The sequence below is a fragment of the Zonotrichia leucophrys genome, chromosome 26, assembly GCF_028769735.1.
Source record: "Zonotrichia leucophrys gambelii isolate GWCS_2022_RI chromosome 26, RI_Zleu_2.0, whole genome shotgun sequence".
Taxonomy (NCBI): Eukaryota; Metazoa; Chordata; class Aves; order Passeriformes; family Passerellidae; genus Zonotrichia; species Zonotrichia leucophrys.
The window spans coordinates 7237241-7250685 of NC_088195.1; the positions used below are offsets into that span (position 1 = coordinate 7237241).

General features: G+C 49.1%; 1 protein-coding gene across 1 annotated transcript; it reads right to left on the bottom strand.

Moving 5' to 3' along the window:
- Nucleotides 1-456: 456 nt before the first annotated feature.
- Nucleotides 457-10601, bottom strand: TIMM17A (translocase of inner mitochondrial membrane 17A). The gene is made up of 6 exons (XM_064732849.1): nt 10472-10601; nt 5999-6098; nt 4544-4607; nt 3649-3777; nt 3003-3113; nt 457-825 (listed from the first exon to the last, which is right to left on the bottom strand). Exons 1-6 carry the CDS (start codon nt 10495-10497, stop codon nt 755-757), a joined length of 501 nt encoding a protein of 166 aa, XP_064588919.1. The 5' UTR covers nt 10498-10601; the 3' UTR covers nt 457-754.
- Nucleotides 10602-13445: the final 2844 nt, after the last annotated feature.

The following is a 13445-nucleotide window of genomic DNA, read 5'->3' on the forward strand; positions in this document are numbered from 1 at the left end:
GCCCCTGTGCCACCTGTCCCTGCCATCCCCCAGAGGTGAGGGTGTCCTTTTGCTGAGCTGTTTGGATGTAGGCCAGCTTTGGAAATCCCCCAACCTCCATAACGTATCAGGAACTGCCAGCAAGCAACGGTGTCAATTAGTTAATTAACAAGTTACAACAAAAAAACTCACTGGATGTGATTCTGTAACTGCTGGCAAGAGGGGAAGGGGTTTCTACAGCTGGAGTTTAAGGACAAAACCACAGAGCAGATATGGTCACTCTGCTCAGGCCAAGATCTGAGATGAAAAGCAGGAGGCCGTGGTGGCAGCAGGTGCAATGCTTCCCCCTCCAGCCCCATAACCTAAATCTAACAGGGAAAAGGCGACATTCCAGCTGCATTCACTGCAGGCACAACATCCCAGAGGAGACTCCAAGACTTTCACTCCAGTTTGTGTCCAAAGGATGACAAGACTCCATTTGGTCCTTGTCTCAAACTTCCTTGTATTCTACCAGACATGTGTAACATTACAGCAATGGAATATATCAGGAATAAATAGATTTTCTTTTCTAAAAGTTCTCCTGAGCAGTTTGAGGTTGAGAAATGCTGCAGGTCCTCCTCGTGTGGTGTGTAACGGATGACCACTGGTGTTAGGTACAAACCCCCTCCACATCCTCCAGGTGGGACCACTCAGGGAAGGAAAAGACAAGAGGAGGCGGAGGAAGAGGAGGAGGAGGAGGAGGAGGGGGGAGGAGGGAGAAGGTGGTTGGGGACCATCATTGATACTGTCGGTAGTCGCTGAATGGGGGTGGCTGGAGCTGGGATGGATCCTCTGACAACTGTGGGCCTGGAGGAGGGAAGAGGAGAAAAGGAAAATAAATACCAAAATGCAGACAATTCTTCCTATTAATAGAAATCACAGCTGGTTTGTTTATATAAATCCCTCTTAAAATGAATCATAAACCCTGGAATTGTTTGGGTTTCATAAAAAGTTTCAAAAGTTGCATAGAATCAAAGACTGGTTGGGCTTGGAAAAGACCTTAAAGCTTATGCAGTTCTACCCCCTGCCATGGCAGGGACACCTTCCACTATCCCAGGTTGCTCCAAGCCTCAGCCAACATGGCCTTGGACACTTCCAGCATTGGGGCAGCCACAGATTCTCAGGGAAACCTGAGCCAGGGCCTCACCCTCAGAGGAAGAATTTCTTCCCAATATCCCATCTCACTGTGCCTTCTGGCAGTGGGAAGCCATTCCCCCTTGTCCTGTCCCTCCAGGACCTTGTCTGAAACCGCTCTTCAGCTCTCTTTTAGGAAAGTACACTGTGCAAGCTGCTCCAAAGACAAACCACTTCTCTCTGAGTTTCATAGAATCCATAGAATTGTGGAATGATTTGGGTTGTCGCAGCTGGTGGGCGAGCCCACCAGGGGAGGGACTATGTTAGATCTGTTATTTGCAACTAGACACGGGTTGGTGGGAGATGTGGTGGTTGGAGGCCACTGGGGGCATAGAGAAATTATAAAATTCTCAATATTTGGTGAAGTCAAGAGGAACACTAATAAGACTTTTACACTGGATTTCGGAGGGCAGACTTTGGTCTATTCAGGAGACTTGTTGAGAGAGTTCCTTGGGAAGTAGTCCTTCAAAATAAAGGAGTTCAGGAAGGGTAGGTGTGCTTCAAAATGGAGATCTTGAGGGCACAGGAAGAGACTGTCCCTGTGTGCCCAAAGACAAGTCCACGAGGCAAATGCCCAGCCTGGATGGGCAGGGAGGCTTTGAAGGAACTCATGAATCAAAAAAGGATGTATTATCTTTGGAAGGAGGGTCAGGTTTCTCAGGTAGTATTTAAGAGGGCTGCTAGAGCATGTAGGAAAAAAATTAGAGACGCTAAAGCTCAGCTTGAACTTAAAATGGCGACTTTTGTAAAGGATAACAAAAATGTTTTTATAAATATATTAGTGGTAAAAGGAAGAGTAAGACTAACGTTTGTTCTTTATTAGATGCAGAAGGGAACTTAGGAACTGCGGATGAGAAGGCAGAGGTGCTTAACGCCTTCTTTGTCTCAGTTTTTAGTGAGAAGACTTGCCTTCAGGATAACTGTCCTTTTGGGTTGCTCAGTCATATCAGGGAGCAGAACGGTCCCCCCACTATCCAAGAGGAGGCAGTCAGAGAACTGCTGAGCTGCTTGGATATTTATAAATCCCTGGGAGCAGATGGGATCCACCCCAAGGTGATGAGGGAGCTGGCAGCTGAGCTTGCCAAGCCAGTCTCCATCATTTACCAACAGTCCTGGCTCACTGGGGAGGTTCCAGATGACTGGAAGCTGCCCAATGAGACACCCATTCACAAAAACAGTGGGAAGGAGGATCCTGTAATCATAGGCCAGTCAACCTGACCTCAGTACCCAGTTAGATCATGGAACAGTTTACACTGAGTGTCATCACACAGCATTTATAGGATGGCCAGGGGATAAAACCCAGCCAGCAGGAGTTCAGGAGGGTTGGGTCATGTAGAATCAGTCTGGGATTCTATGACAGAGGTATTTAGGATTTTCCACAGGAAGCATTCACACAACAGTCTGAGACTCAGTGAGATATTGAAGCAGTTTAGAAGAGAATCACCAGCACCATTTTTGGAAATCATGTATCTGCACCTGCCAGGTCTTCATCTTCTCATTTACCTGGGGTTCCCCAAACAGACTACAGCCTGCCAGAACCACCCTCCCTTTGCACAATTTGCTGCCTGCCATTCCCTCAAACCATTGTGTCTCACCCCTGAAAAAAACCCTTCTGCCACCATGTGTGTGGCAGAAGCCAGGGACAGCAGGCACATCCCTGCTCTCAGCCATGCTAGCTCACATCTCCCAGCAGGAGATAATCTCATGTCATCAGCACCTGCAGCTTCTCCTTGGCTTTCCACAGCCACAGGAGCTGGCAGGGCAGTGCGGATTCACTCTAGGATAAGATGACTGCTAGGGGCCCATCAGCAAAGCAAATCCTTGTGACATATCCTCTGCCGGCTCCTTACCATTTGGGAATTGTGTGGAGGCAAATCTAGTCAGCAGAATTCCAGCTCCTTCAATCAGGGCCAGGAGAATTCCTCCCATTGCAGCAGATCCAACCATGGCAACAGGGCCATCTGGAAATGAAAAGCACAAACCAACACTTAATTTCTGTGCTGCCTGTAAGAATCCATTGAATCCCAGGATGGTTTGGGCTGGAAGGGACCCTGAAGATCCTTTAGTTCCACGCCCTCCATGGGCAGGGACACCTTCCACTATTCCAGGCTGCTTCAAGCCCCATCCAACCCAGCCTTGGACACTTCAAGGGATGGGACAGCCACAGCTGCTCTGGGTAACCTGTGTCAGGGCCTGCCCACCCTCTTCATGCCTTAATCTCTCCTAAAACAGACTCAGAGCAGTAATTTTGCATCCATTAAGATGCATTAAAGATAATTACTGGGCAACTCCCCCTGTCCTTCCTTCAAGGAACACTGGGAACATTTGGGAGCCTGATTATTACTTTCCTAAGCACAGGAAAAATGTTTCAGATTATTTTTCAGCATCTGAGACAGCAGATGCCAATTAGGGTTCACAGAATGTTGCTTTGCTATACAATGAGAACTGAACATTTAGAGAATAGGAGATTTTCAACTGATATCCCCAGTTTCTTACTTCTTGCAGCTAAAATGGCTCCAGTCAGGGCTCCGCTTGTGATGGAATTCCAGGGATCTTCCTTCCCTCTCATTCTGACCATACTGCAGTCAATCATGGAGAAGAGACCTCCCCAGACAGCAAAACTCCCTGTTCCAAATCAAACCAAAGCCACTTTGAAGACAGCAGAGAAGCCAGTTATGCTGCACAACAGATGTTGTGGTGTTACTGGGCTCCCTTTAAGACATGAAGTAAATTCAAACTCATAAAGAACCAAGTACAGGTTAAAATCAATACAGGGAAATTTCCAACTTGACATGACATCATTGGCCTCTCGTCCCATTTTATATATGATCTCACTAATCTACAGTTAACTACAGAAGATTTATCAAACTGTGATTATAAAGGAACTTTCATTCTAACAAAGTCAGATTAGCTAAGGGAACTTCCAAATTTATCCATTTTTAACATAGCTCCTTACAGACAATGATGGAGAGTCATGTCACACCTCACACTTCACCCAACCCTGCTCCTGTGGCCTCAGGAGCTTGGCATTCTACAGCACATGCATGGATATCCCCAAGTTCTATTTTTCATCCAAGCTGGACCACTTCTTGTAATGAGTTAGTTTTATCTCAACCCCTTCCACACCATGAAGAGGCTCCAGGGATCTCTGCTGTTTAAGATATGACCAGTTATTACAGCTGTCTTATAATTCCAGGAACATGGACTGTTTCCTCCCCATCCAAACCACTTTTGGATATATCAGAACTGTATTTACCCATCGCTTGGGCCAACAAATGTGCTGAGACTCAGCGCAGGTGTCAGTGTTTGTTACAGTTTGTTACATTCCCAAAACAAACTCTGTTATCTAGCAACAGTCAATTCTGTGTAACAAAACCCCAAAATTCATTACCTCCCAGTTGTGGAGCTCTGGTTTTAATAGCCGTCAAACTGCCCCGCAGCCGGTGGTTTACACCCTAAAATAAGAGAATTCAGTCAAAAGAAAACAGTCAGATCTTACAGCCAAGCTGAGTCTATATTGCAAAACCCTGCCACAGGCCCAACACATTTCTGAGCTCCCTCAGCAGCTGTAAGGAGCTGAGACAAAGTGTACTTTACACCTATTGCACTATTTATCATTCCCATACAATATTCCTGTCAGGTACAGATGGGAATTACAGTCACCAGGCAGGAAACAATCTGGGTTCACAGTCTCAGTGGGACTGAAGGAGACATTACAGTAACATTTTATCAGGATAAGCAGTGATTTTTCACAGGTATAATTTTTTCTTCCCAGATGCTGGGCAATCCCACTAGTTGTCCTATGTTCAGTCATTCCTGCAGGTGCAATTGTAGGTGTCTTTGTAGCCAAGAGAAGCAAAGTCATGCTGAGCCTTCCAGAGTCCAATACTCAACATGTCACACAGGGCCCCACAGAACAACTGCACATTCTCCCAGACTTTAACACAGTTTAAAGACTATCCACCAAGTTTTATTTTTGTTACAATCACTCAGAAGTGGGGACAGGTATATTTAGCAAGCCTTAAGCAAAATTAAGACTCTAATTCAGAACACAGTCCTTTGCAAGTGAAGTGTCTGCAGGATCTGACTAGTTTGGAAACAGTTATTTATTAAACCCACCTCAAACCAACAGCTTATTGTCAGACTAATATCAAAAACACCTTATCTATGAAGTTAGAGAAATTTTAAAATTAATGTTCAAGCAGCAACTGAATCTTAATTTATCAAATGTCTCTGCAATGGGTTTATAGCCAAGATTTTGCAGCAGATATCCCAAAAGTGAAAACCGACTTGTATCAGCAAAACTTCACTTCCATGTTTACTCACTCCTGCATTGAAACCAAATCTGAGCACTAAGAAATCGAGCTAATAAAAATGGCAATGATTAAAAAGAGATTAATTAAAGAAAAATATACCCTTTAGATAAATCTGAAGGAGAAAAAATTCTTTGAGTCATTCCATGTTTTAAAAGAAAGGGAAAGGCCAGGAGAGGAAGGAGAGCTTAGCTTCATGTCCCTCCATGCAGACAGAACCACAGGCAGATGAATCTTTCCAGCTGCACTTCCTATCCTGAGGGAAATGTTCATCAGTTAGGGAAGAACACGTGACCAGTGTCCCACTGTGGACACCAGAGCAAACGGGGGAGCAGCAATTTTATCCCAAAAGATGAAGAAAGGTCTTGAACCAGGACAGATTCTCACGGTGTGGATTAACAATGTAGAGGTCTTTAATCAGCCCTGCTCCCTGCACAGGGATTTATTCTCCTTCCCCTTCACTGTCACACTCCCTGGGGAAGGGCAGTGGAGGCAGGACTGCAGTCAATGCACCTGCAGAGGATTTTACTCACCACTGGGGAATTTCGGAAGCCTTTGATAGCCTGGAAAATGCCCCCTCCTATGGCCCCCATGGTGAAGGCCCCTCCACAGTCATCCACTATCCTCCAGGGACTAGAAAGAAAAATAGAGATGAAAACATTAAATCCCATCATGTTAAACCATGTAAGTGAGTGGGATGGATCCAGCACTTCAGCACTGGTATAACTGGGGTGAAGACTGAGCCTGGTGGCTACACCATCTCAGCTAACTGAGCAGGCAGCAACAAAAAATCAAGAATATTACAGCAAAACAGACTCAACCTTTGCCAGAGTCTCCTGGCCCACTACCCCGAAGTGGGAAGTACCAAATATACAGAAATGCCTGAACTCCTCACACAAGGCAGAGAGACATACCTCCATCATGGAAAACTCCTGAAGAATTCCAGCTCTGCCCTACACTATTTACATAGTGTAAATAGCTTTACATTCCCTGATCTCATTCTTCTCTTGACCTACAGAGAACTGAGGTACCAAATTCCATGAGACGCAGCTCCCAGGTGGCACAAAACACTTTTTCTTGAATCACTCATCCTTTTCATTAGCTCTGCTTATTTAAGTGAGACTTCAAAGTCATCTTTGCTGAGCTGGAAAGGTTTTTCCTGATGCATCCTGGATCTCTGAAGTCCATTCCAACAAAAGAGATCTCTCCTCAGAGGTATAGCACCCACAATTCCTGCTCCAACACCACAGAGCAGCCAGGAAAACCTTGCATAGAACCTTCCTGCAGCACAGGCTGTCAGTATCTGACAAGGGACCCTTATTTACAGGTTCAGAACCTCCGCCAAGAACTGGAGCCCTGCAACTCCAAACCAAACTCTAGAATTAGGTGAGTTTTAAGATGCCATTAATTTCTGGTGTCACTGTGGGTAATTTCAGAGCACAGAATAACAAAGTTGTTTGGTTTCTTTCATCTTGTATCTAGATCTTCCAGCCAAGCACTCAGGTAATTTAAGTCCTACACTGCCAATCATCAGAAAATGCAAAAATCAGCCTACAACAGCATGCAGGTCACAAATGGGAGCACCATGGCAAGCTCAGTGTTTCTGTCAGGCAGGAGCATCAATGAGCACTTCCAATTTCACTTGTAATGTCATGCTTCTGTTCCTGAGGAACCCCTACAGCTTCCAGCTCCTGCACATGAGGACATCATCCCTGATGATCCCTTACAGACCTCCCCTAGCGAGGGGTGATCAATCCCCCTCACTGTGCTGCAGCATTTGCCACACGGTGTTTTCTTCCTGGAGAAAGTATCTCTAATTTTCAGTCCCTCTCCCTGAGTGTTCTCCCAGGCTCTTCATGTTCACAACCTACTTCCAAAGCTCCTCCTCTGCAGCCAGCCCTGCCCCCTACAAAGAGAACCCCGGCGTGCACAGGTCACACTCAACGTCGGCTTTGCTTTTGTGCCTTGGATCGCTGGGTTGTTCCCAAGACACCAGGACCATACCCAAGTGTCACCACTGAGTGTCCCCAGAGACAGCCACATCCAGGTCCCAAACCCACAAGGCCTCAGGAAGCAGGGGGGGCATTTTACCCTCCACCACCTCCTGTTTGTCTGCCATGCCCGCATATGGTCTCATCTCATTACAACCCCCTCAGCCCCAACTGCATTCAATAATTCAACAGTTTATTTTCCTTCCACTTTTTCCTGCATCAGGAAAAGCTCCCAGACACACTCTTGTCCAAGATGCCAAGATGAAAAGAAACTCACATTTTTCTCAGGGATTTTTTTGTTTTGTTCTTACATCTCCTGTGCAGATTTTTATCTCCTCTGCTATGAATAAAACATCCTAACCCTCTTCCTTTGTTAACTCTCTGAGAGTGATCTCGTTAAAATGCTTTTTGGAAATCTAAATGGAGTATATAAAGTGGACTTCCCTTATCCATAAAGTCAAGGGATTCCAAACTACAAATCATGGCTGCTTTATTCTTGAAGCCTTGTTAATGAGACCCCAATCAGGGAATGCTTCCCTCTTTAACCTCATTAACTGTTACCTTCAGGGTTCCTAATTTTCCTTTTAAACTACTCTCCAAACTTTTCTGAGCAGCTTTTAAATGAGAACATCTTTGATGTCAGCACAGCCAGCACGTGTCAGCTCCTCCAAACTCCCTCAGAGCTGATGCAAAATACCTCTAGCCCTGGCACTGCCTGACCTCATAAAGAACTGGGGGAGAAGAAAAGAGATTATTTCATTCTTCATCTGGCACTTATCTACAAGCAAAACATTCCTGTTAATTGTTTAACTGTACTCAGAGGGGAGCCCTGACTATAGGGAAATGACACGTGGATAAGGTTGGGTTCCTGCTCCTGATGGCACCAGAAATTTCTCAAAGATGAGCAGAGCAGAGGGCAAGACTTCACCTTTTCCCAAGGCTATGGGACAGCCACACACCAGCTCTGGCTGCCTGGGAGAGGGGTGAGTCCTCCCTCCAATCCCCACAGCACCCTCCAGCCCTCCTGAAGGCTCTATAACAACTGGAAACAGAGGCTGCCACAGTTTAAATGAGCAAAGGGGCCTTTTCTCTGTGTCTCTGTGCCAAGGGTTCACAGGAACCCAGCTTGAGCCCAGGACAGCTCCAGGGGCTGGGTAACAGAAGGGCCACAGGGTGACCAGCAGCCAGAACAATGGGGGACACCAACAGCCCCACATGGTTTGGCAGCAAAACACCTCAACTGCACAGCACTAAGGACACAGCTTCATGCTGTGCCTGGGGAGGGTGAGGACAATACTAGGAGGAATTTCTCAACAGAAGGGACTGTCAGGCAGGGGAAGGGACTGCCTAGGGAGGTGGTGGACTCCCCATCCCCCGAGGTGTTCAAGGAATGATTGGACATGGCACTCAGTGCTCTGCTCTGGTTGACAAGGTGGGGTCACAGGTTGGACTTGATGGTCTGAGAGATCTTTTCCAAGCTAAGTAATTTTGGGATTACCTGGAGCCCACAACAATCTGTTAATAAGTACTATTTACTTTGCACGTGTCCCAGATGTCATGCTGTGAAAAGGTGATGTTTATGGACAAACCTAATGCACGCCAGCAGAGCAATCTGCAAAGTTTGGGAAAAGCCTCATGAACAGTCACAGGTGTCTTGTCTGCAAAGGTGAGCAGAATCTCAGACTGGTTTGGGCTGGAAGAGACCTTGAAGCTCATCCTATTCCTCCCCCTGCCATGGGCAGGGACACCTTCCACCACCCCAGGTTGCTCCAAGCCCCAGTGTCCAACCTGGCCTTGGACACTGCCAGGGATGGGCCAGCCACAGCCTCTCTGGGTAACCTGTGTCAGGGCCTCATGAAACAGGGAAGAATTTTCTCCCACTGTCCCATTTAACCTTGCCCTCTGGCAGTGGGATGCCATTCCCCTCTGTCCTGCCTGTGACTCCAGGCCCTTGTCCCAAGTTCCTCATCATGATGAGAAACTTCGCCCATGATTCAGTAACCCTGCACCTGAGCTTGCATTTAATCCTTTCACTACTACAAATACAACCTCTGACTTGCAACTAATGTGCCTGTGTAGGTCTACAAAGACAGTGCTGAACCATGACAGGATTGGCACGGAGGGGGCCAGGCTAGGCTTATGGAAATGGAGAGGGAGAAGGGCAGGGCCACGGGAGGCATGAGGGGAGCCTGGGGGCCAAGGATGGGGGAGGACTTGGGGACTGAAGGGAGGCTGAAGATAAATTAAGGATGAGACAAGGCTGAGGTGGGACGTGGCAGAGACTGAGAGTGCGGTGGGCTGCAAATGAAAGGAAGGCTGAGATGGGAGGCTGAAAATGGTAGCACTGAGAATTGGGAGGGCTTTGGATGAGAGGGAGAACTGAGGATGGCGGGACTGAGATGGTGGCTGAGGATAAACGGGGGACTGAGGATTGGAGGGGCTGTACATCGGGGGGAGCCAAGAGGCGAGCTGAGATAGGGAGCAGAGGGGGAGGGGAGCAGCCTGTGGGGGACGAGGAAGCGACCGAGAATGTGAGGAGCTGAGGATAAGCGGGAATTGAGGACAGGGAAGCCGATGATGGGGGACTGAGAGTGAGGAGGCACTAAGGACAAGGGAAGGCTGGAAGGGAAGCTGAGGATGAGGGACGGAGGCAAGGCTGCGAGGAAGGGGCTGCTGAAGGACCGAACGTGGGACCGTCAGTGCAGGCCGCGCCGCCCCCGGAGGCGCGTGAGCCGTGCAGGCCACAGGACCCCGCCGGCCCCTCGCCGCTCCGGGAGGCCTCGCGGGGCTCGACGGCGGAGGGGTTTGGCTGCCCAGGCTCAGAACGGGCCGCACGGCCTCCCCCGCCTCCCTCAGGGGGCCCCACCAAGGTCAACCCCGCCCCCCCGACGGGCAGCGGCCCCGAGGAGCGGCCGCGAGGGCGCCCGCACCGCTCCCTCGCACCGCCCCTTCCTGGCGCTCGCAGATCCCGATCCCAGATCCCCGATCCCCGGTCCCCGGTCCCGATCCCCTCACCAGGGCTCGCGAGCGTACTCCTCCATCTTGCTCGGCCCCACCACCTCCCCACGCGCGATTGGCTGCGGCGGCCCCGCGCCGGCCAATGGCAGCGGAGGGCGGGACGAGGTGACGATTAGGGACGTGTCTGCGCATGCGCCATTCCCTGGCCCCGCCCCCGGCGCTGATTGACAGGTGCAGTGACGGTGGGAGGGTTGCCCAGCCGTGAGGAGGGAAACGTCGGCGCGAGGGATGCGTTGGGTGCGATGCCCCTGAAATTTCATCCAGTGCCACGCCTCGCCATGGGCAAGGACACTTTGCACTATTCCAGGGCGCTCCAAGCTCCGCCTATCCTGACCTTGGACATTGCCAGGCATGGGGCAGCTACAGCTTCTCTGGGCAACCTGGGCCAGGGCCTCACCATCCTCACAAGGAGAGGAATTCCTTCCCAATACCCCATCTCACCCTTTGTCAGTGGGAAGTTCTTTGTCTTGTCACTCCAGGACTTTGTCCAAAGTCCCTCTCCAGCTCTTTTAGAAACTGTACCTGTGTAAGTTGCTCCAAGGACAAACTACTCTGCCCCAAATTTAATGGAATCAAGGAGTGATTTGGGTTTGAAGGGACCTTAAATCTCAAATCATTCCCCCCCCTACCATGGGCAGGGACGTCTTCCACCAGACCAGGTTGCTTCAAGCTTGTCCAACCTGGCCTAGAACGTCAGGGTCCAAGCACACGTTATTCCTGATGCTGCTGCATGAGCTGGGCTGACCTCACATGTCCCAGGGGATGCTCTTGTGGTCCTGCATGCAGCTGGAGCTGGGACTTGACATTCCTAATACCAAGTCAGTTTCCTGGACAGGCAGAGCTGGAATCAGGGAACAGTGTCTGTGCCTGCAGAAAATTCCTGGGCAGCTTGCAAAGCTCTCAGCACAAGATGAGGGTGTTCCCTCTTGTCCCATCACTTGTTCTCTGGAACCAGCTCTACCCCCACCTGGCTCCACCCTCCTGTCAGGGAGCTGTGGAGAGTGAGAAGGTCTCCCCTCATCCTCTTTCTGCCTTGAAGCCTTGCCCAACACAGTGGTTTGCAGCCTCTCTAACTTGTAAAGTGCTTATTCTTTTCCACTCCTAATTTAACAATACACACTCTGCTCTCTTTGAAGGGCAGCAAATAATTTGGTAGCAAAAAACTGAATGCAAAACAAGTTGCTCTCCAGTGACTTAACTGTTTTAATAAGTAATGGTCTGAAGCACCATGAAGGAGCAAGAATGCTCCACCTGCTGTGCTGGGTTTTGATGCTTTAAAAGATTCCTACTGTTTCATGAGCAGGTATGTTTGGCCTCATTTAAGGTGGGGGAGTAGAGGTGATGCAATTTTGGAGATTCCTGGGAATCTCCAGGTATTGTGGTATTGTTGTTTCTGCTTTGACCAAGAAGGAGAGATGGGAAAAGTAGGAAATATTGGCCTCTCTCAGCCACTGGAGCAGCTCTCCCTACTCCTGTGCCCTCTGGCACTGCCGTGACTTGATCCCCCTGTGCAGGGCAGTGGTGAGGCAACACCTCCAATCCTGGGGTCAGCTCTGGGCCCCTCAGTTCGGGAAGGACATTGAGGGGCTGGAGCGTGTTTAGGGAAGGGAACAGAGCTGAGGAAGGGGCTGGAGAACCAGGAGCAGCTGAGGGAGCTGGGGGGATCAGCCTGGAGAAAAGGAGGCTCAGAGAGGACCTGCTGGTTATGCACAACTCCCTGGCAGGAGAGGGGAGGAAGGGAGGTGTCAGGTGTCAGGCTCTGCTGCCAGGGCACAAGGGACGGGTCAAGAGGAAATAGCCTTAAGCTGGGCCAGGGGAGGTTCAGTTTGGATACTGGGGAAAACTTCTTCCTGGAAAGGTTGGTCAGGCACTGGCACAGCTGCCCAGAACAGTGGTGTGATCACCGTTCCTGGAGGGATTCAAAAAACATGGATGTGGCACCTGGGGACATGGGCTAGTCATGGCCTTGGCAGTGCTGGGGGAACTTACAGGGCTTTTCCAAACTCAGCAATTCTATTATGTTGTGACTGATCCAACCCTTATCAGGGTGGCAATCCTTTGCTGTAGCCCTTATTATTTCCCCTAATGATTGGTAGATTAAATCAGGCCAAATGATCATTCTGGTCCCACCTTTCACAAACTGTAGGAGAGCTGGTGAAATGTGATGAGTCCCTGAGGTGCAGGAGCTTCTGCATCACCCAAGGGACTTTGTGCCACCCTCGGGCAGGCTCATGGGAGATATCCAAGGGCTTTCTGGGATTTCTGAGTTCCCCCATAGCCAGGATTTGGTTAGTTTCCCAAAATATATCACCTTCTCCACTCTTGTTGTCATGTAAGCATGTGTCTGGAGAGGAGGTTTTGGATAAAGATGCAGTGGGTTTGGGAGAGATTTCTCTCACTGGCCACAAGACATCCACCGCCTGTTGTGGCCAGGGGAAATGTCACTCTTCAGTGAACAGCTTAGAAAATAAAATGGATAAAAAGATCCATTTTCAGCTTCTCCTTCTGTGGGCTCTGAAGGAAAGAGAAAGATAACAGGCTAGAAAACTCCATTCAGTTGTCCTTTATCAGCTAATAGGGAAGAATAAAAGCAGATGGATGGTCCCAGGTGGCGATGAGAGAGGTGCAGGCACAGAAAGTTTTCACAGCTCTACCAGAGTTTGTAAATATACCTGGAAAAGCTGCTTAATCTGACTCTGTCCCTCCTCTTTAATGGCTTGTTGTGGTGCTTCAAAGCCAGTGGTTTGGAAATACTCATTAGTGCCCTCAAGGTGTTGTTTGCTACGGACATGGGACCCCAATAAATCCAGGACTAATGGATTCAGAGCTGCCAAGAGCTCCTGTGTGCCAAGCCACACAGCATCCCAGTGCTCTGAACCACACAGGGCCTGGACCATCTCTCTGATGAGGAAAGACTGCAGGAGCTGGGCCTGGTGAGTCCAGAGAACACTGAGAGGGGATCCCATCAATC

What these genes read in the sequence shown, in the direction of transcription:
- TIMM17A (XM_064732849.1), bottom strand. Translation starts at nt 10,497, where the DNA reads ATGGAGGAGTACGCTCGCGAGCCCTG. An exon ending in CAGAGCTCCACAACTGGGAG is followed by an intron (nt 3,778 to 4,543) that starts GTAATGAATTTT and finishes GATTTGGAACAG; the next exon opens with GGAGTTTTGCTGTCTGGGGA. An exon ending in CTCCACACAATTCCCAAATG is followed by an intron (nt 826 to 3,002) that starts GTAAGGAGCCGG and finishes TCCCTCCTCCAG; the next exon opens with GCCCACAGTTGTCAGAGGAT.